Source organism: Lissotriton helveticus, chromosome 2_1, assembly GCF_964261635.1.
Source record: "Lissotriton helveticus chromosome 2_1, aLisHel1.1, whole genome shotgun sequence".
NCBI classification, from domain to species: Eukaryota; Metazoa; Chordata; class Amphibia; order Caudata; family Salamandridae; genus Lissotriton; species Lissotriton helveticus.
In genome coordinates this window covers 1392616530-1392637924 of record NC_136059.1, presented here as the reverse complement: position 1 = coordinate 1392637924, position 21395 = coordinate 1392616530, and the positions used below count along the sequence as shown (strand labels likewise).

General features: G+C 45.5%; 1 protein-coding gene across 1 annotated transcript in view; it reads right to left on the bottom strand.

Moving 5' to 3' along the window:
* GAK (cyclin G associated kinase) overlaps nucleotides 1–21395 on the bottom strand; it is a 1786158-nt gene that overhangs the window by 957399 nt on the left and 807364 nt on the right. Inside the window, exons 12-13 of the mRNA XM_078676333.1 lie at nucleotides 3425–3474; nucleotides 3171–3319 (exon numbers count right to left, since the gene is read on the bottom strand). Of these exons, the coding sequence (XP_078532459.1) occupies nucleotides 3171–3319; nucleotides 3425–3474 (199 nt within the window). The remainder of the gene's footprint in view (nucleotides 1–3170; nucleotides 3320–3424; nucleotides 3475–21395) is intronic.

Genomic DNA, 21395 nt, shown 5'->3' with positions numbered 1-21395 from the left:
CTCAGCTTCCTGCATCCCTTGCATAAGGACCACACACCCTTAGGACCTGGAACTGGACTTTATCCTTTTCAATCCAACATGTAACGGTCTAACTGGATCTAACTGGTCCCTGTCACTGGCTCCATATTAGAGATGGTCCCCTCACAAGTGCCCATATAACTGTTTTCAAGGTGTTTGCTGTGGCTAACCCTAAACCGCAAGCTACTGCAGGTTACAAAGATTTATTGCATGTAGAGAAAATCAGTGATTTATTTTTCCTTTGAAAATTCATATCTCTGGAAACCTCCAGTTGATTTTTGGCAATAAGGTGTCTATTTTGATAAATTGGTGTCAGGTATTTATTGTGTTGCATTTTTTTCTTATTCACTGTTTTGGTACTTGTTAATGCTTTACACTTGTTTCTTTGACAAAAGCCTAAATGTTCTGAACCACAGCTAGGCATGACTAAGCTAAGGTTTGCAAACTAGTCCAATCAAGTTAAATACAAAATAGTATATTTATTACACAGTGGGGTTCCACAAACACACCATTCTATAAATAACTTTTCTCACAACTGTGATGTTTGTTTTATGTGCACTTAAGCTCTAATTAAAGTACATTATGTGCGAGTTATAAGCATATCCCTCTTTTCCCTTAAGAATTCCTCTAATTATCCCTGCAGTGACTCTCACAACAAATAATGCGGTCTTGCACAAGATGTAATTGAACTCACCAAATTCATGGCTGAGGGTAAGGTGGCTCCTGACTACAGTTTCCATCTTGCAGCTCTCCTTATTCTGTACCACCAAGGACTTTGCTATGCCTGGATACCATTTTTTCACCTCTTACACAATGGCAGACAGCAAATCTGAACTAAGAAACAGGACCAGGCTTATACTGAAATCCCTAGTGATGGGTTATTTGATAACTAAAGTCTCAATGTTGTGTGACTGCTTTGCAGCACACTGTCCAAAAAATCCTGGATAAATCCAAATGGCATGTTTTCATGCTGTTCAGAAGCAGGTTCTTCTCCTCAACATTGGAATCAGGATCCAGATATGGACCAGCTATCCCGGTTGGATCAGGAGGTCTGCACCCTAGGGGCACCCTTGTGATGAAAGTTGCACTGCAACCTGAGGTTGAAGGGTCACAGAGGTACACCTTAGCCTTCAACACTGGTAGTCTGATCTGAGAATCAAGGACAGCATGGGGACAAATACTTCAGCTGAATCTCAGGGGACTTATAAGGAACTCACCAAATCCTTGAACCAGCTGCTACTGGTTTGAAGGGTCAGGTGAATCCACCCAGGAGCAGATAATTGTTAAGGGATGGATTGCCACTGGACAGTCTAAGGGGGACAGAGTCCTGAGGAGCTGGACCACTGGCATCAGGACATTTTCCTGTGAGGTATACAACTCTGAGAGGAGTGTCAGCTCCTGCTTCATCAGGAAGAGGGTGTGAAAGTAAGGGTAATAATAGGTCACATGTGGTCAACTTCCAGTGTTATGACTCCTTTCTAATGAACTGGAGATATTGGGCGCCCAGAAAGGGTATCATGGCCGGGTGCTTCCACTTCATGAGACTCTTGGAGGAGAAAGGACTGATGGCATGTCTTAACACTAGGAAAAGCATGTTTCCAACACTGCTTCTTAAGCAGGGAACTCTGCTCACTGGACGAGTGATGCTATCCCATTGTACTGCCAAATACACAGATCATTATATATTTGAATGATGTACTGTATCAGAATGGGACTAGGTCACATACTGCTTGGAGGAAGCACTACATTTCATGCCAGTGACATATCTCTTGCGTTATTAAACCAGATGGATACTTGGTCCTCTAACCCGCTCATAGAAGGGAGGCTGACTTGACCTATGGGTACAACAAACCCAAAGGCATGTAAGTTAAGTAGATCTACAGGGACTTTGTAGAGTATAGCTGATAGCACACAGACATGTGCACATCAAAAAATGACTGTTCTCCAAACAAGATAAGCAGACCTTTTTGTGAGTCAGGCTCCTGCAAATAGTCAATGTCACAACACACATTGCTTTAAGCTAGATCAATGTGGCATAAGGAATGGGAGTTGACGAAAGAAAATGATAGAGAAATAAAAACAGCAGGAAAATATCCAAAATAGCCTGAAAGTGCTTGGTATTAGCCAGTGTAAAAAGAAGCAGGTCTTAACCCACTACATTTGGCAAAAAATATTAACAGGTAAGGGACGGGAACCTTTTGCCTACGGTGTTCACATGCATGTGTGGTACCAGCAAACAAATCTCTGTACAACCATGTAGGAGTTTCCAGAAGCAACAATTACCATCAACTGAGAATGAGACAAAACTAGGGGTGGACGTAATTTGCGTAGTCTCGCTACGCAAAGCCTCCGCGAAACGATAAAAAATCTCCGCAAGCAAGCAAAAGTTCAGCGAACACGCGGAATTGCTTGTTCCGTCCGTTCGCGATGCTTTTTTCCTCTTCGCGAACGCTGTTTGCGTGCTTGGGGAGAAATATCTCTGGAACACGCATTTTTAAAGCGGGAACAAGCAAAAAACTCTGCGAAACCACGGAATTTTTGGCAATTCCGCGTTGTCCGCTGAACGCAAAATTACCCAAATTCTGCGAGCGGAACGGAATTTGCTACCCAGGCCTAGACAAAACTATGGTGCAGAGAAATTAAAAAGCATAGGAAAATAATGAGTTTGCATTGCCAATTCAAATGGTGGGCGAACACAAATAGTCTTGAAAAGGAAAAAGCAAGACTGTCTCTTAAACAGTGTTTCACTATCCTACAAATAGGAGAAAATAATCATCGTTCATTAACATAACGGAAGAGCCAAAGATGGGTAAAACGTCTGTTGCAATGTCAAAGCATATGCAGACGATCCTCTATTACCCAAACTTCCTTAGAGTCCCAGGTGACAACTAGCACACCTCTGGACCATATTGGGTAAGTAAATCTCTACAGTTTCATATCACCCCTTTCCTAACAGCTCACAGTAATGAGATGGTGGAAATGGCACACTATTTAATGCTGCTACGGCTTACCAGTACAAGTGTCTAACCTACAGTTTCTTCCATTATCCACAGGTTATTGCATTGCTAGATAAAACAGTGGTTGTTAAAAATGAAAGTTATGGTGACTAAACAAACCAAAATATAAATGTAAGTGGAAGGTATAATACACACCCTGTTGTGAAATCGAGCAGGCCTATATGACCTTGGAGACAGATTGTACACAGCATAGTGTCCAGGATGTTTTGAGTCAAAAAATAGTCGTACATCTTCAATATTATTCTTGATAGCAGATTCCACACCTTCAGCTGGGAAGGACATCACTGAAAGTAATCATTAAAGTGCATTAGAAACTGCAGTTAGAAAACATAAAGGTGCCTTGAAGATGATGACTTAGGAATTACAAAAATATTTTTAATGGCTCATACCAGCAATTCTGGAGGTTATATAAGAAATATCCAGATCACCTTTCGCATAGCTGAAAGAAAAAAAAGACATAAAACTGATATAAGATGCTTTGTTTTCTGAGGAGTTCATTTCTGAAAAATTGAAATTTTAAACTAAATATACTAATAGATCGCCTCGTGAAGTGTAACATTATACAAAACTATACTTTCTTACGAGGTCTTTAACATTATTTATCAAGCTTAGAGGCTGATAAGCTGCTAACATACTTTCACACAAGACAGGTTTAATTCAATTTACTGTTCACAAAGAGTAGATGCAATTTAGTGTTCTGTTAGGACAGAGCACCACTGCAGTAGTCCCATCACCAAAACCACATCTCATGCCAGGAACATTCACTCACATAACCTGGACCCTGGGGAAGAGACAGCATCCAGAGACTACAGTAGCAGCGACAAGCCCCAAGGAGACTGTGGCCATTGAGTTTGGCTAGCAGACTAATACGGAAATAGACCTGTAGGAATCCCAACGAAATGCAAGGAGCTGGATGCCGCCTCTAAGTAGGCTCTGCCTTTATAACGGAGGTCACTCTGATTGGGGACCACCCATTCTCCCACAAACCCTACCAGTGTCCCCAATACCAATTAGTAATCTACAAAATGCTTAGCAAAATGAACAGTCACAGAAAGGCAGTGTCTCCTCAACTTCCTCTATATTAGATATGACCGGCTAAGATGGTCCCTTCTCACCAGACTTGCTCTTGCTTTCCTGTCTTGACTGCACAGGTATTTAGACTTTGCACTCACCTTGTTCTAATTCCTGCCTTACTCTCCTTCCTCTAGTAGGAAAGTTCTCTTGGTTCTTGTTCCTACCTACTTTGTACCCCTTTATGTTGACTCATTCCACATCTCATCATGTGAAGCTAACGTAGGGGGCATAGCCTCTGACTGACTCAGCTCAACTGCACTTTTATCAGTTTACATTCATTTTCCAGAGGAAAATATCACTATTTCCCTGAAGTTGCTGATGGGGATAGTAATGTCCGGCAGCAGTGCATTCTGGAACACGCAGTTCGCTTCCGAACGCCTGGTAGTGGGGCAGCGGCTTGATTATCAAGAACAGACTTCCATTACACTGTGAGGATATCTGAATAATTATTTCTCTAGTGTAATTTTGATCCCCTTGTCCCAATTAGCCTTTCATGTCCGGCCCTATACACGAGCCCTACATACCAGTGAACAGTGGTCAATTAAAAAGTAAGTGAGGCACTCTTTGGATCCAACTTGGTCTCCAGTCATCAGAACCTGCAGCTTCTTTGTAAGAATCTTAACTCATGAGAAAGAGGAGTGCAAGGCCTTTTAAGGAAAAACAATTTCTACATCACAGAATCAATAAACCTAGCAAATGGTTAAACAGTATCCCAATAAAGCACACCCCTTTTACACTCACTACAAGATCACTGAAGTAATATAGAGTCTGCTGTCCAGATATTCAGATCCCAAGACGTCGGGGTAAAACTGCATATAGTGAAAGACTTAGTAAAATAATAATGTATTCTCCCAAATGCAGAGAAAAGTCATAAACCCAACTAAAATAACCCCCAGAAGAAGAGCAAATACATTCCTGTGTACATGAAAACGCAGCAGGCAAGAACCCTTGAGCCAGAAGGTCATTTTTTGATCTTCTGATAAATGGACATCATCATGGGAGTCACTTATCTCTCTTTGGCAGTAGGCAAACATATTACAATCCTCATCTCCTGTTTCTACATTGCTCTGCCACCTCCTCCCCAGTAAATGCAAGTATTAAAATGCATTGTCAAGTCAAGTCAAAACATTTATTGTTTTTGATTATTTAAAATCATTACAAATCGCAATAAAAAATAATCCATAAAATTACAAACAATTTATAATACACATTTCATAAAATTATCATCTGGTTGCCTTGTCCATTACCGTATACTATCATCATGGAGATCAATGGGGAAGTTTATTTTATACAGCATTAAATAAGTGAGTGAATGGACCATAAAAGTTTTGATCTGGCCATCTCAATTGAGTGTTTCATTTTAGCTCATTATTAACATATTTTACAATCTTGCTAAAATTATCTGTCAAGCATTGAGGTTACTGTTTCCTTCTTTACTTGTTTCTCCAAGTTCGGCTTGTCGTAGGAGAGATTGTACTTTCCTCATGTATTTGACCCCCCTACAAGCCAACATAGGTGACGATCCCTCCAGCCATCGAATTACAGCTTGCCTGCATGTGCGAATGTTCAATTTGTTAAAAATGTCCTTTAAAAGCCATCTCCTTAGGTCCATAAGAGCCGGGCACACGCATAACAGATGGGGCAGTGATTCTTTTTGGTAACCACATAGGCGACAGTGAAGATCCGTATAAACGCCTTTCCAAGATGGTTGTAAATCTTTCGAAAGGTGTAAGCCCAGCCAATATTCTATATATCTCTTCTTTAGCATTATGCTAAAGTGACTTTCTAAGTATGCCTGGGGTTTTGTCGAGGAACATTAATTAATCACTGTCCACCCATGTCGGCGCTTGAAGATTGCAGATTTGTCTCCCAGAAAGGACTTCCATTTGGCGGCGTTATTTGTTATTTTGTCAAAGCTAGCTCTATCTGGAATGGTGTCCCTCAAGGATTTGCTCAGGTAAGCTCCCCAACCACTTAAGGTGGTTTGCTTCAACTGATTTTCAATTTCTTTCCAACACAGGCTGTCTAGTGAACCTTGTGCTGACAGGCGCAATTTGTGGCACAGTTTCACAAAACTATTCATGCCCCGAAACTTCTGGTTCCGCAACCCAAATTCCAATCGAACCTGTGCCGGCGAGGCTGATTTTAGAAGGTTAAAAACTGCTTTGTATACCTTTGTTTGAAGGTTGTTTAACAACCCAGCCTCTTTTCCACACCAGGTAACCAGAGCATATGACAGAGTGGGTAAAGTTTGTGATGCCATCACCTTTAGAAGATGCATATCATTTGGACAATCCAATTTTTTACATAGTAACCTGTATGCATAGATCAAGGAATGTGTTTTCGCCTTTAGGTCCAATTTATGTTCTTTGTGGGTCAATCCTCGCCCCAACTTTAGACCTAAATATTTGTAAGACGCTTCCTCTTTTATTGGTGATCCTTTTGCGTACCATTTAAAATTCGATTTTTTTGGGGGTCTACTAAGCGTACCACCTTATTTTTCTCCGTGTTCAATTCCAAGCTTTCGTGCTCTAGATAGGTAACAAGGTTGTTAATCATTCTTTGAAGACCTATAGATGTTTGGCTCAGTACCACAATATTGTCTGCATATTGTAAAAAAGGAATTGGACTATTTGGCAGGTTAGGTGGATGACCTTCCCCTACCTGCATGTGTTTAACAATATCTGCCATGTATAGGTTGAATAAACTAGGGGCCAGGATGCAGCCTTGTTTTAAACCCTGTTGCGTAGTAATTTCGGCAGTGATGCTGCGACCATCGCCCAGTTTTACTCTTGCCCATGTTTCACTGTATAAGGCTATTATTGCCTCCAGTATTTTCCTCGGCAGCCCCCAAGATCCTAATTTTTCCCATAGACGGTTTAGATTCACCCTGTCGAAAGCTGCTTTCAGATCTATAAAGCGTGCAAACAGTCTGGTCTTCTTTTTTTCTGTTAGGAGCGCCAAAGTTGTCAAATTTGTTAATGTGCCTGTCCCTGGCCTGAAACCCATTTGGAACATGGGAATTATGTTTGTTTCCTCCATCCAATCTTGAAGGTGCATCAGTAAGCATGATCCGTATAATTTCGCCTCCACGTCGATCAATGATATCAGCCTGAAATTTCCCGGCTCATTATGATCACCCTGCTTGAAGATCGGATGGATGATATTCCCTTTCCAGGACTTAGGCATTTCATTTTGGCTATAGATCTGATTAAAAAGGGGTGTTAGGTATTCTGCCCAGAAGTCAGGTGAGTGCTTGAAAAGGGCACTGCCGCACCCTCTCTTTTTAGGCGTTTTAATATTCCCTTCAGCTGTTTGATGTTTATCAGGATGTATGAAACTGAATCTATGTGTTTTGTTGTTTCTTTCAAATAATTGGGCTCTGGCGCGGTAACTTGATCATTACAAATGTCTTCTTCGGACAAGATCTCTTTATCCTGCCATGGCATGGTAATATCTTCCTGTAAGTTTTCTTCTTTTGTTTGCAATGTTTTTGCAAACTCCAAGTTTTTGGCACATATTTCGCACTCTTTTTTAATGTGCCTTTTTTGGTCATTCTCCCTGCCAGTAAACATTTTGTAGATACTGAATCCAGGTGTTTTCTCCAATTCCTGCCTCTTGTCTTAGTTGGTTGCCCTTTGGATTCCATCCATCACGGTCGCTCCCACAGCTCTCCACTCGCTTCTCTGAAGCCCTGTGCTAGCTGCCTGCCTTGCCTGCCCGGATTCCTGCTGACTGCCCTCCAGCTACAGTGCTTGCAGCTTCCTACTGCGTCTGGTATCGTTTATGCCCGCATTGCTTTTCCGACCTCATTTCATAAAGTTAAAGCGCCTATTAGCGTTTAGGCTCGCACTGCTACATTGTATCGAATTGTTTAAAGCGGCGATTGTGCTACATAGTATCTATTTGTATTAAACGGCGATTGTGCTTGTCGGGGGAACGTCTCTTTAATTACTTACTTAGAAGAATCTCTGTTTGAAGCTCCGGCTGTGCCCCACTTTCGATTTCATTTTAGGCGGCCATTTCGACTTGTTTGGGGTTTCTCCCGTGTCTCCTCCCAGACCGCGCCTCCCAGCTGACCCTCCCACACACTAACTCACTACACCAGCCCCGTCCTCTCTTTCCCTGTGACCGTCTGGATTCCATCCATCACGGTCGCTCCCACAGCTCTCCACTCGCTTCTCTGAAGCCCTGTGCTAGCTGCCTGCCTTGCCTGCCCGGATTCCTGCTGACTGCCCTCCAGCTACAGTGCTTGCAGCTTCCTACTGCGCCTGGTATCGTTTATGCCCGCATTGCTTTTCCGACCTCATTTCATAAAGTTAAAGCGCCTATTAGCGTTTAGGCTCGCACTGCTACATTGTATCGAATTGTTTAAAGCGGCGATTGTGCTACATAGTATCTATTTGTATTAAACGGCGATTGTGCTTGTCGGGGGAACGTCTCTTTAATTACTTACTTAGAAGAATCTCTGTTTGAAGCTCCGGCTGTGCCCCACTTTCGATTTCATTTTAGGCGGCCATTTCGACTTGTTTGGGGTTTCTCCCGTGTCTCCTCCCAGACCCCGCCTCCCAGCTGACCCTCTTTCGCTCCGCCCCCTCCACACTTCATTTATGCCTGATGCTCCAACGCGCAGCGTCCACGCGCTACGTACACGCCGAAGGTGCGCCAAAGGTAAGCCCGTCTACGCCCGTCCGCGCCTGGACCGCGCCCCGCGCCATACCCCCTGCCCCTCGCGCAGCCCAGCCCTCCCGAATTACCTACGATGCCACCACCCTCCTAGCCCTTAACCCCGGCCGCTCCCCCAATTGCGTCCAAGCCGCTCCTGGACACACCCATGGACCTTTCTCATGCTACTCCTGCAAATTCATCAGTACCGTCACCAACTCCGCTACGATCACACCTCAGATTCCCGACACCAACCACCTACAATGCATCCTTCTCAACACCCGATCGGTCCACAGGCACGCCATTGACCTATGGAATCTACTAGACACCATCTCACCAGACGTCGCCTTCCTAACAGAAACATGGATGAACGCTTCCTCCGCCCCAGACATCACCATTGCCATCCCTGAAGAATATAAGATCACACGCAAGGACCGTACCGGCCACACAGGAGGAGGAATCGCTATCGTCCATAAAAAAATCAATCCACATCACAACCAGCTCTGACGTCAATCTCGCCAACTCTGAACACCTTCACTTCCAGATCCACATCGACCCCAAGACCACACTCAGAGGCACCCTCCTCTACAGACCACCAGGACCCCGCGCAAAATTCAGTGAAGACATCACGGACTTCATCACTCCACACGCGCTCCCCTCCAAAGATTACATCCTTCTGGGAGACCTCAACTTTCACCTTGAAAAGAACAACGACCGCAACACCACCACCCTCTTGGACAACCTCGCCAACCTCGGACTTAAACAACTGGTCACTTCCCCCACCCACATCGCAGGTCACACACTCGACCCTATCTTCACCTCCAGCAATCATATCGCCTTCAGCCACACTACGGATCTCCTTTGGACTGACCACAGCTGCGTTCACTTCACCTACAACAAGCCGAAACCCATCAACCACCCCCAACCAACTCTGCAAAGAAACTGGAACAAAATCACCATCGACCAGATCTCCTCATCGCTCCTTCTAAACACCCCAGCCCACTCCTCTAACCCAGACCAAGCCGCCACCAACTTCACCCTATGGTTATCCAACACCGCCGACATCCTAGCACCACTGAAAAAACGTCAACGCAAACCTGCCAGCAAGAAGGCCTCATGGTTCAATGATGATCTTAAGAAGTCCAAGAAACTCTGCCGCTCCCTTGAAAAGGCCTGGAAAAAAGACCCAACCACTAGCTCCAAGGACGCCTTCAAAATCGCCACCCGCACACACCACCAACTAATCCGAAAGGCCAAGAAAACAGCATTCAAGGATCGACTAGACAACAACGCCCACAACAGCAAGGAACTTTTCAACATCGTCAAGGAATTTACCAATCCCTCGGCCAACTCCAATGACATCACCCCCTCTCAAGCCCTCTGCGACTCCCTGGCTTTATTCTTCCACAACAAAATTGCAGACATCCACAACAGCTTCGACAACCAACCCGGAGACCAACCCACCCAACCATATGCTGAACATTCTCCCCCCTTGAACACCCTTAACGACTGGAACCCAATCTCCACTGAGGACACCATCCGCCTGATGAACTCCATCCACTCAGGATCCCCCACAGACCCATGTCCTCACCACATCTTCAACAAAGCAGACTCCGCCATAGCACCGCACCTCCGAGACGTCATCAACTGCTCCTTCAACTCTGCCACCTTCCTGGAAAGCTGGAAACACGCTGAACTCACCGCCCTTCTGAAAAAACCCACAGCGGACCCCACCGAACTCAAAAATTACCGCCCCATCTCGCTCCTTCCTTTCCCGGCCAAAGTCATCGAGAAAGCTGTCAACAACCAGCTCGCCGCCTTCCTCGAAGCCAACAAATCCCTCGACTCCTCACAGTCCGGCTTCCGAGCAAAACACAGCACTGAGACCGCCCTCATCGCAACAACAGACGACATTCGAACTCTACTGGACAATGGAGACACAGTCGCCCTCATCCTCCTCGACCTCTCTGCAGCCTTCGACACAGTCTGCCACAGCACCCTTTTACAACGCCTCAGAAACATCGGAATACAAGGAAAAGCACTTGAATGGATCACCTCGTTCCTCACCGGAAGAACCCAGAGAGTCCGCCTTCCACCATTCAAGTCCGAGGCCACTGAAGTCATCTGTGGCGTTCCACAAGGATCCTCACTCAGTCCCACCCTCTTCAACGTATACATGAGCCCCCTCGCAGCCATCGCCCGCCAACACAACCTCAACATCATCTCTTACGCGGATGACACGCAACTGATCCTTTCTCTCACCAATGACCCCAGCACAGCCAAAACTAACCTACACGAAGGAATGAAAGAAGTTGCCGAATGGATGAAACACAGCCGTCTGAAACTGAACTCAGATAAAACAGAAGTCCTCATCTTAGGTACATCCCCCTCTGCATGGGACGACTCTTGGTGGCCGGAAGCCCTTGGAAAAGCACCCATCCCGACAGACCACGCACGGAACCTAGGCGTTATCCTGGATTCTTCACTTTCAATGAACAGACAAGTCAGCGCCGTCTCCTCATCCTGCTTCAACATTCTTCGCATGCTCAAAAAAACATTTCGCTGGATCCCCACCGAAACCAGAAAAACAGTCACCCATGCTCTGGTCACGAGCCGACTGGACTATGGAAACACCCTCTACGCAGGTACTACCGCTAAACTCCAGAGGAAACTCCAACGAATCCAAAACGCCTCAGCCAGGATCATATTAGACATCCCGCGTAACGAACACATCTCTGGTCACCTGAAAGACCTCCACTGGCTACCCGTCAATAAGAGGATCACTTTCCGACTGCTAACCCACGCACACAAATCACTCTACGACATCGGACCAGAATGCCTCAACTCACGACTGTCCTTCTACACCCCCTCCCGCCAACTACGTTCTTCCAGCCAAGCCCTCGCCACTGTACCTCGCATCAACAAGACCACCATGGGAGGCAGATCCTTCTCATACCTGGCAGCTAAAACATGGAACTCACTCCCCACTTACCTTCGCCTTACCCAGAACCACCTAGCATTCAGAAAGCAACTTAAAACGTGGATATTTGACAAATAATCCTCCTGCCCTCCCTAAGCGCCTTGAGACCCTCTGGGTATGTAGTGCGCTATATAAATTCTTTGACTTGACTTGACTTGACTTTGTCAAATTAATAATAATACCCCAAAATGTCCAACCTTTTGGGTTTTTACTGGCCAGTAATAGTTTTGTCAAAATTCCTTCTTGATATAGTTTCTTTGCTTTATCCAGCAACTTTTTATAGTTTTTTCGTAGGACACTTAATTTCACCTCATCTACTTTCATTCCCTTTTTCGCCACTATTGCTTGCCTTCGAACTTCGCGTAGAATCTTCCTTTTTTCCTCTCGTAGGCTAAGATTGAACCACGGCTTCTTCCCAGTATCCATTCTTCCTTTACTAGGATTAGTAACAGGAAAGTTACTAATTAAAACGTCGCATAGGTGTTCCCAAGTCTTTGTAAGATCTTCTTTGTATTGCATTTTTATTGAAAGCAAGTGTTCTTTAAATGTCTCCAATATTAGTTTTGTGTCCTTTCCAACCCATTTCAATTTTCGTAAGTTAAACTTTTCGGTATATTGCGTCAAGGCGTTCGTTTTTCGGGTTTTATCAATGGAAATTTTTATTTTTGTGGTTAGTGGGAAATGGTCACTTTCCATGCGCTGACCAACCTCGAATGCGACTACTTTCTGGACCAGATTGCTGCTGATTATCGTATAATCTATTGTCGATTGCCTTTTGCCACTTAAAAAAAGTTCCAGCTGCAGGTCTATCCCCATTTGCGTTCCTGTTCAAAATTGTCAGACCCAGACTTCCCAGTTCTTGGATTATATGGTTTTCCTTTACTAAATTACTATTATAATCACCAGCGATTATCAAGGAGTACAAATCGTGTGACTTTTGTAGCGCTTGAATCAGGGTCATTAATGTAGTAATTTTTTCCTTCTTCAATTTTTTATCCGGGTGAACGTAAACATTGAGCGCTAATAAATTATGATTAAGTGAATTTACATCGGGATTCCCTGTGAGTTTTGTGGCTTGCAGCCAATTTACCCCAGTATCTATTTCTTCCACTTGCCATCCATACTTTTGTGCAATGTATGTTGTTAGACCTCCTCTCAGATGCCCGAAAGTTGAGAATCTTTCTGCTAGGGTATGAAGCTCTATGTATCCGGGGATTGAAACAGGGCTCAGATTCCAAGTTTCTTGGAGTAATATTAAATCGTGTTCCAAAAATTTCACTGTTTCGTGGTCCTGCCCCATATTATTAAAACCATGAACATTCCATGAACAAATACAGATTTTATACGGGTTCTCCACGCTGGGCTCATTCCCGATTCTTTGAGCGTGTCCTATTTCCTGCCCATCATGATGTGGTATCTGATACAGGGCTTTTGTTTCCTCGTTTAACCTTTTTTGCATGTTAGGAACATATATTGCTTAAGACCTTAGGAACCCAGGACCAATTGGTGCTTTTATCCAGCCTGGTATCATGCTCCTCTGAGCTTACCAATCTCTTCACGCTTAATGTTTTTTGGGGAGTTGCGGAGCACGCGCTCTTTAAACATGACTTCTGATTTGTTCCCAAATTCATTTTCCTTTTTTTGGTTTATGATGTTTTTTAGAAGGGGAAATGGATATTTTTGCCGTTTGTGACGTCTCAGCACAATGCCCCAAGCATCAAAGGTTAGGCTCATGGCATATATCCGGTCTACTATGGCCTTTGAGGACCAGGTGGTTATCGACTCTTCAACATCAGGGGAGTTTACATTGGTTTTAAACTCTACAGATAGAAGGTCTTGTGATATTTCTTCTAATTCTGGAATTTCTTTAAAGAGCCGCATTAAGTTCCCTCGGTTCAAGAAATCGTGTCCGCCATTTGTACGATATTCTGGTATAAATGTCAGTTTTTCGGGGGTTCCTCCTTGTATTGGAGTAGCTGGGATGTCTTCTTTTCCTTTTACCACTTGAGTGTTTTTTACTATTCCTTAATTCGCATCATTCGCTTTAGTCAGTCGTTCAATGGCAACCTTGCTCCTTAATGTGTCCAAATGGTTCCCTTGTATTTTAACTTCTTCAAGTTTAACATTTTTTGTATGCTTTGATAATTGTAAGGAATCTACTTGATGTTCTTTGTGTGGCAACTTACATGTTCTCCCTTTTTCATTTATACTTATTTTTATTGGGGTCCTTGTGCTATGCTCTACATTGTTTGTTTTTTCTTTTGTTTTTTGATGTAAGGCAATTTTGCCTCCTTCAGTAGTTTGTTTTACCTCATGCCTGGGAAAGTTTTGGACCCCCATGTCTCTCTTCACTCCTTTGTACTTAGGTGTTGGGTTTTTGTATAACCACATTGTCGTTCCTACCCGTTCCTCGATTATTGGTTGGCACGGTTGCTTTATATCCCCTTTTACAAGGGTCCGGTCTATACATGATTGCTGTACAGTTTTGTTTTTTTGTAAATCTTTACTATTTATCTTTTGTTTGTTTTCTTGCTTTGTAAGGATTGGAGAGTTCAAGCATTCGTTCTGCGGATTACGTCCACTAACCACTCCTGATTGGTTTGATTGCTCTAGAACCGTATTTTAGTGATTTAGTGGTTTTTTTTCCAGCGGATGATTCTCGGTCTTTGTTATTGTTTGGTTGATGAAAATAGGATAAATATGTTCTTTTGTAGGTGAATTCTCTTTACGCTGGACCCTACCCTTTCTGGCCTGTTTTCTTTGTCTTTTCGTTAGCTTAACGTTCTTTACGGTATTGCTCGTGCTTTGTGTGTAATCAGTTTGGCATATTCTCTGATCTAAACAATCCTCCTTTGACTCTTCTACCTCTTTTTCTGGGTCATCGTTTGGACTTGGATCTTTGCTTTCTTCAAATCGCCCCTTTTCCTCGTTAGCCTCCTTGACCCCGTTGGGACTCATGTGTTTGTTGTGTTTTATCGATGACTGCACTGCCCCTAAAATGTCTTTTAATATGTCGGGCAGATTTGTCAATTTCTCCACTAGTTCGCCACATACGCAACTTGGCTGGGTTTGCGAGGTATCTATATGTTGCGCCCTATCTGCCCTCCTGGCGCAATAAGATTTATAAGATCGATCTGTACCTCCATTTTGTCCGATTGGAAGTTCAAGGCCCTTATTGCCTGAACCAGTGTACTTAACAATGCTTTACTCCAAGGGACCTTATGAGCCTCTCCAACCGATGTTTCCAGGTCCCCCGACCCTTGTTCGAGCCTGCTCACAGATGAGATTGTTATTGTGGATGACAGATTTAACTTTTTTGGCCAACATCTATCTTCCTCATACAACTTTTCCGGTTTATCAGGATTATTATCTAGGCATAGTGGTGTGGATTGCAACCTTTCTTCTCCACCCCGTATCCGTCCCTTTTCGGGGTCTGTTGGTAATATGCATCCACCTGATGGATCTTGTTTTTTGCTAGTATCTACTTGGGTTCGGGATCTGGTGTGTGTTTGTATTTGTATGTCGTGTTCCGATATTTAGTCCAACCTTACCTCGTCGGATAGAGAGAAGGAGGTTGACCAAACGTCGTCTTGTATGGTGATATGCTCAACCCCAAATGTATTTTCCTCGCTTGGGGAAATACTGACCTTCTCCTTGTTCCCTGTGTGAGAAGTTGGCCTGGTATATGATGGTCACTATTCTAGTGAGCACCTTGCACCAGTCCAAACAACCCTGGTGATGGTTGTAAAGTCAACCTTATAGACCAGCTATCCTAGTGGTAGCATGGACAAAGCAGTCTTAGGCTAAACTCAAGAGGGCATGTGAATCCAGCTGTTTTACCATATGCAATCCCATTAATACCAAGTGAAAGGACACCACACAGGTTGTAAATCAAAATACATATGTATTTATTTCTAACACAATCCTCTGAACTCTTTATGAGGTCATAGGCACCAGCACAATACAAGATACTTAATTAAAATACAATAAGTTAGGAGGAGCCAAGATGGCGATCGGGACGGACGCGTAGGCTCCCGGCTCCGTGACCCTCCGAGCCCCGCACTACTATCCTGTACTTCATCCTGGCATTGCGTTACACTCTGTGTTGGGGAAGGAGCGCTGGCACTGATGGCGCGGTCCCCAGATCCCTGCCAGCCCCAAAACCGGAGAAATCCGTGACGGCGGTCAGCGGCCCTACAGTCGAGGCCGGCCAGGTGGTTGTAGGCCCGTATATGTATGCTATTGATACACAATAAAGGTTTTCAAAAAAAAATAAAAATACAATAAGTTGCACAAAATACATTAATGCCCTAGGGGCACTTCGAACCATATAATAAAATAGTGGTATAAGAACCACGTCACGAACAAAGGAAAGGCCTAGGGCCTGGAGAATCGCTGGGGCTACACTGTACTACCAAAGGATAGAGAGCAGGAGGCCCACAGGATGCGTGTGCAGTGTCTTTACACGCACGCACGTTACCATAGAGTTAGAATGGGAACGAAAGAATTGGAAACTAGTTCTTTTAGGACACTTCCGGATAGACTAGGGTAAAGCTACTTGAAACTAAGACACTAGGATAGTCAATACCCACAGGAGTACCGAAATACTTGCGTTATCTCACCCACAGGAAGCGGGTGCATAGGTGTCAAAGTGTGTCGGGTTTCGTCGCTGATTCCTATGGAGCCTTGGAGAAAAATGCTGCAGGTGACCAGGAGACAAGTGTCTGGGTGGATCCAAGGGCGGATCGAGGATGAAGAGTACCTGAAAGCAGAGGGGACAGGGTCTGGGCCACTAGCCAGTGACCAGAATGGAACCAGGAAGGAACCAGGCGATGTCGCGATGCAATCAGGTGATGTTGTGAAGCTTGTCTCTGCAGCCACGTGAACCAGGATGTGTCGACGACGACCAGGAGCTAGATACGGACTGTCCCACGAAGGATCTCGCTGTCGGCGGTGTCTGCGTCCGGATTGGAGTCAACAAGCCTTGGCAAAGGCAACCCAGAAAAGGAAGATGGCTTCTTAATCAGACCAGCAAGGTCTGATGGGCTGCTCCTTTTCAGGGGAGCAAGGGCCAGTCTGGAGCAACCGGACCAGCGTCGTAAATTGAAGGTTTTGTCGTCACAGAGGCCACTAGCCAACGGGCAAGTGACCGGACAGACGCATCCAGCAGGAAAATGCAGAAGGGCCCCACGCAGAACTCGTGGAGTGTGGAGGGCTGATCTTCGGTGCAGTTGGTGCTGGGGCTTCTCAATCCCCAATGCACAACTTCGAGGGTGCCTCAGAAGTTGCACGGAAAGCAATTCGCTGGTTTTCCAAGATGGCCAGTCCCACGTCTCGCGTCGCCTCCACGGGTCTCAGCTTTGCTGTAGCTGTGGATCGGGCTGGAGGAAGTCTGGAAGTCCGGGTCTTGTCAGGCTCTGTGCTGGGGCTCCGGCAGGAGCGTCGACAAAGCAAACCGTTGATCGCTTGATGGTGCCTGCTTGTGCAGGTTGGTCACTGCTTGACCACAAGGGAGATTCTTCAGTCTTCTACGTCGAGTAGGATGTCAAAGGTCCAGAGTTTCGTATCAGAGTTTCAGTCAGAATAAATCTAAAGTCTTGGGACTCAGCTCCTACTATATACCAAATTTAGGGGCTGGATTACCTGCTAGGTCCCTCCTATGGGTGGGACCCAGGAAGGGGGTGGTTACACCCCTTTCCCTTTGTCCAGTTTCGCGCCAGAGCTGGGGCTGGAGTGCCCCAGCACCGGTTTGAACTGGACTATGCATGGGACACCTTGTGTGCCCCAGGCAGTGTCTCATTTCATTCTGCCCTCCCTGCCCCAATACACTATAGCCTGTCTGGGGTGGTGCTAGCACCTCCCTGTGACAGGAAACTTAGTGTCCAAGCCTCCCTCGCTGGAAGGACTCCAAGCAGCAGGAGGTCAGACTTGTGTCTGTGGCAGCAGCATCCATTTTGTGATGCTGAGGCTCTGGTTAACTTTAACCGGGATTAATGGAAGTAACGTGTCTTCTCCCTCTAGAAGGGTGGAATGCTACCCCCGTCGCCAGAACTGGCGAGGGGGTAGTATTCCAAAGCGTATGACACCTTACACGACATGGTTTGATAAAGCCAAACCAAAGTTAGCATTTAACCGCGAGGATTATAATGCACTTAAGAGCATATGGTATGGCTATACCATAGAACAGCTATAAGGACATGGTTCCGAAAGCTGCAGACAGGCTCAGCTCATGCTAGAGCACCATCTCACATAAAACCAAGCACTCTGCCTTCAGGATTGTTAAGGCCTGCCATAGGAGTGACTTATAGGTGCATATATGTCTATATATAATGGTAGGTATAGGAATACTATACCTAAGCAAGGGGTGATTACACGACCTTGCCCCAGCTGAGTGATCAGCCAGTTGTGTCTGTTTGGATGGCCAGCCAGGGGTGGCAAAAGATATGCTGCAGCCCCTTGTAGGTCTTGAGTGCACCTATGCCCTGGGTACCTATGGTACACTGTACAGGGATTCACAAGAGTGACCCATTTCCCAATTGGTGATGTACCTAAAGTACATGGTATGAATTTAGAGAGAGAACAGCCGGGCTGTGGGTCTGATTAGCAGGCCCACAGTCACATTAAAGTCGAAAGCAAGTGAAGCAAAAAGCAAAAAGTGGGGTGACCATAGGAAAGCAGATCCTACTCTCCTACACCCCTCCCCAAAGGGCGGGGACGTACAAGGGGTGTAGTTGCCACAAAAGGTAAATAGCTCACTGGCTACCAGCTGCCAGCACCTGTAAAGTCACTAAATTCAGTATTAAGGGGCATCCCTGAGCCTTGATCCTCAGATTCCTGCAACCTAAGAAGAAAAGGACGGAGAAGATGCTGTGCAGCTGAGCTTGAAGACGACAACAAATTTGGCCCCAGCTCTACAGGCATGTCTCCTGCTCAAAGACCCAGCGAATAAGACAACACCTGTCCGGTGGCCAGCACCTTCCAGAACCCTAGGAGGACTACCCACTCTTCAACAAAGACCAGATCACCCGAGGACAGCTGCCCTGTCCAGAAGAATCAAACTACAAGGACTCAGAATCCAGCTGGAACCGCGATCCCTGCCAACTCTGCACCCGATGCCCACTGCCCAAGTTCGATCTGCTCACCAGTCCAGTGAAGTCTCCCCAGTGAGCCTGACCTCGAATCCAACGCTGGCTGAATTCGCCTGGACTCCCCAAAGACGTCTGCAGCCTCAACTGGAAGTGTCTCCTGACCACGACCGGCTTCGGGAAAGAAAATCCAGCACAAAAGCAAACCCCACATCCTCAGCTCCCCCCACTATGGGGAACCCAGCCAATAGTGCCCAGCTCTCCTTCGACATCTCAATTTAACTGACCTGCCACTGTTCACCTTCATCCAGCCGCGACCAGGGAAGCGACAACTCTTTGCTTGCCTGGAGTCTTGGAGGAAGCTGTTTGTTGTCTATTACCTCCTCGTCCACGTGTAGATCGGCGTGACTGGTACTGTGATCAGGGCTGTTGGTGCGGAACCCAGTGAAGGGTTTGAACCCTCTGATGGGAGGTACGCTTGTCATAAGGTCTACAATATTTGTTTTTCTTTTCCAGGCCAAAAGCCTTGAATGTGTCCAATTCAGACTTCATTTTTGCCATTTCATCGTGTGTGTGATCTGAATCGTGAATTACCCGTGAAAGTAAGGTTCGAGATGCGCTGCTACGCTTCTGGTTTAAGGCCAGTCAGGCAAAGCCATGATGATCGAGTCTCACATATCACATGGGAATAGCTGTGGGCTGCTAGGTCAGAGCCATCTGCCACTGCACTAATTATTGGGTGAGCAACTAGACCTCCTCCTTGCAGGATTTAATTGAAGTCCTGTCTATATTCTCTGGGGAGCTTTTCTGAGAATCCGATGAGGGAGTCCCAGAGGGATCTGTCATAGTGTCCCAGTAATGCAGCAGCGCTCAACACCATCATGAATGGAGCAGAGGTGTAACAAATGTGTGTGCCCAAGGAATTTATGGGTTAACTATCCTTGTCAGGTGGGATGGATGAAAACGTCGCAATTGAGTGTTACAGAAATATAGGCAGTGTCAAAATATACAATTACACTACAGGATTATAGCTCTACACAGAACAGTAGTAGACCAGTGCAAAACAGGGTTAAGTTACATCACTTAGGGTTATTGCACATCCAGTGTTAAGTTCGCCTAAAACATATACACATATTACAGTGCTTTGAGATTATTCCTTAGACCTTGTAATCCATATTGGGCATTTCATTTATCACAGTCAAGCATACATCGAGTTCTTTTGGCACAAGAGTATGACAGATTTAATTGTACAGCACCTGTGGGAGCTGCATGCAGATGGAGGTGTGTAACAGGTTGATGGGTGGGGCTGTATTAGTGGTTATGCATCTGTGACTGGCGCGGAAGTGTCTGATGTAACCATATCTTTCTCCGTGAGCCAGGTCACAAATGGCTCCCAAATATCTTTCAGGCGGGATGCCATGTGCATAAAGTCCCAGAACGCAGCTAGTTGCTCCTGACAGTAGGCGACGTCCTGTACCCAGGTATCTATTTTGAGAGTGTGTTTTCTTGGCGGCGGATATAACAGAGTCTGGTGGAGGTCGGTTCTTAAAATTAAATGATCTTGGTCTGGAGCCTTATATTTGTTTAACATCCTTGGTGGAGCCGGACCAAGGGAGGCTGGTGTAAGAAAAATGTCCATACCTGGCTGAAGCAGACCTGGGATTAAGGGTAGTAATGATCTTGACAAGACCTATTATGCAAGGTCTCTAGAATTACTGATGATGTTGCACCGGGCGCTGGAATATAAATGTTCAACTTGGTCGCTCCTATGACCAACACCTCATTAAGTGTGTCATCTAAGTGAGATACTCTGATTGGAGGAGTATTGAGTGTTGGTGAATAATTCCTCTTCGATTATATAGTGGGTGTAAACCATGTCGGGGATCTACGTTCCCGTTGGCATGAGTGGGACCTTTGAGATCTAGGGGCAGGCATTGGGAATCGTGTTCTGGCCCTGCACTGTGATCTTCTCCTTGTTCTTGAGAGTGTTTTGAATCGAGCAGTGGTTTTGCTAGGTATCCTGGATCATGCTGGGGTCCTAGGGGAGCTGGCCTCTGTTAGACGAACCCATGGATTTGCTTTAGGTGATGGTGTCCTTAGGGGGAACTGTGATGGTGAGCTTAATACTGAATTTGGGCTTTGTGGAACAGGCCAATTGTGTTCACTCTCCAGCCACAGTGGAGAAAGGTTAATAGGAGCCTCTGATTGGTGGAGGGAACTTTGCCCCCATGCAGAGGAGAGGAGGCACCTGAAGAGGCAGCTGAGACATCTGCTGCTACGCTGGAGAATGCAAAGCCGAGGTTGAACGGTGAGATAAAGTTGATGGTGATAAAAAAGGCCTCAACATCAAACGGCCTCTCCTTGCGTTTGGCAGAGACCATCTAGGTGTCTGCCTCGACATCGATTTGCACCTTTTCGCCATAGACGGAGATGCTCTGTGATCGACGCCAGGTGGGTCGCTCGCACAGATGTGTGTCAACGGCACCGTATTGCCGTTGACACTGGTGTATCTCAACGTCAGATGGTATCCTGTAGCCGACGACAGAGAAGCCTGCC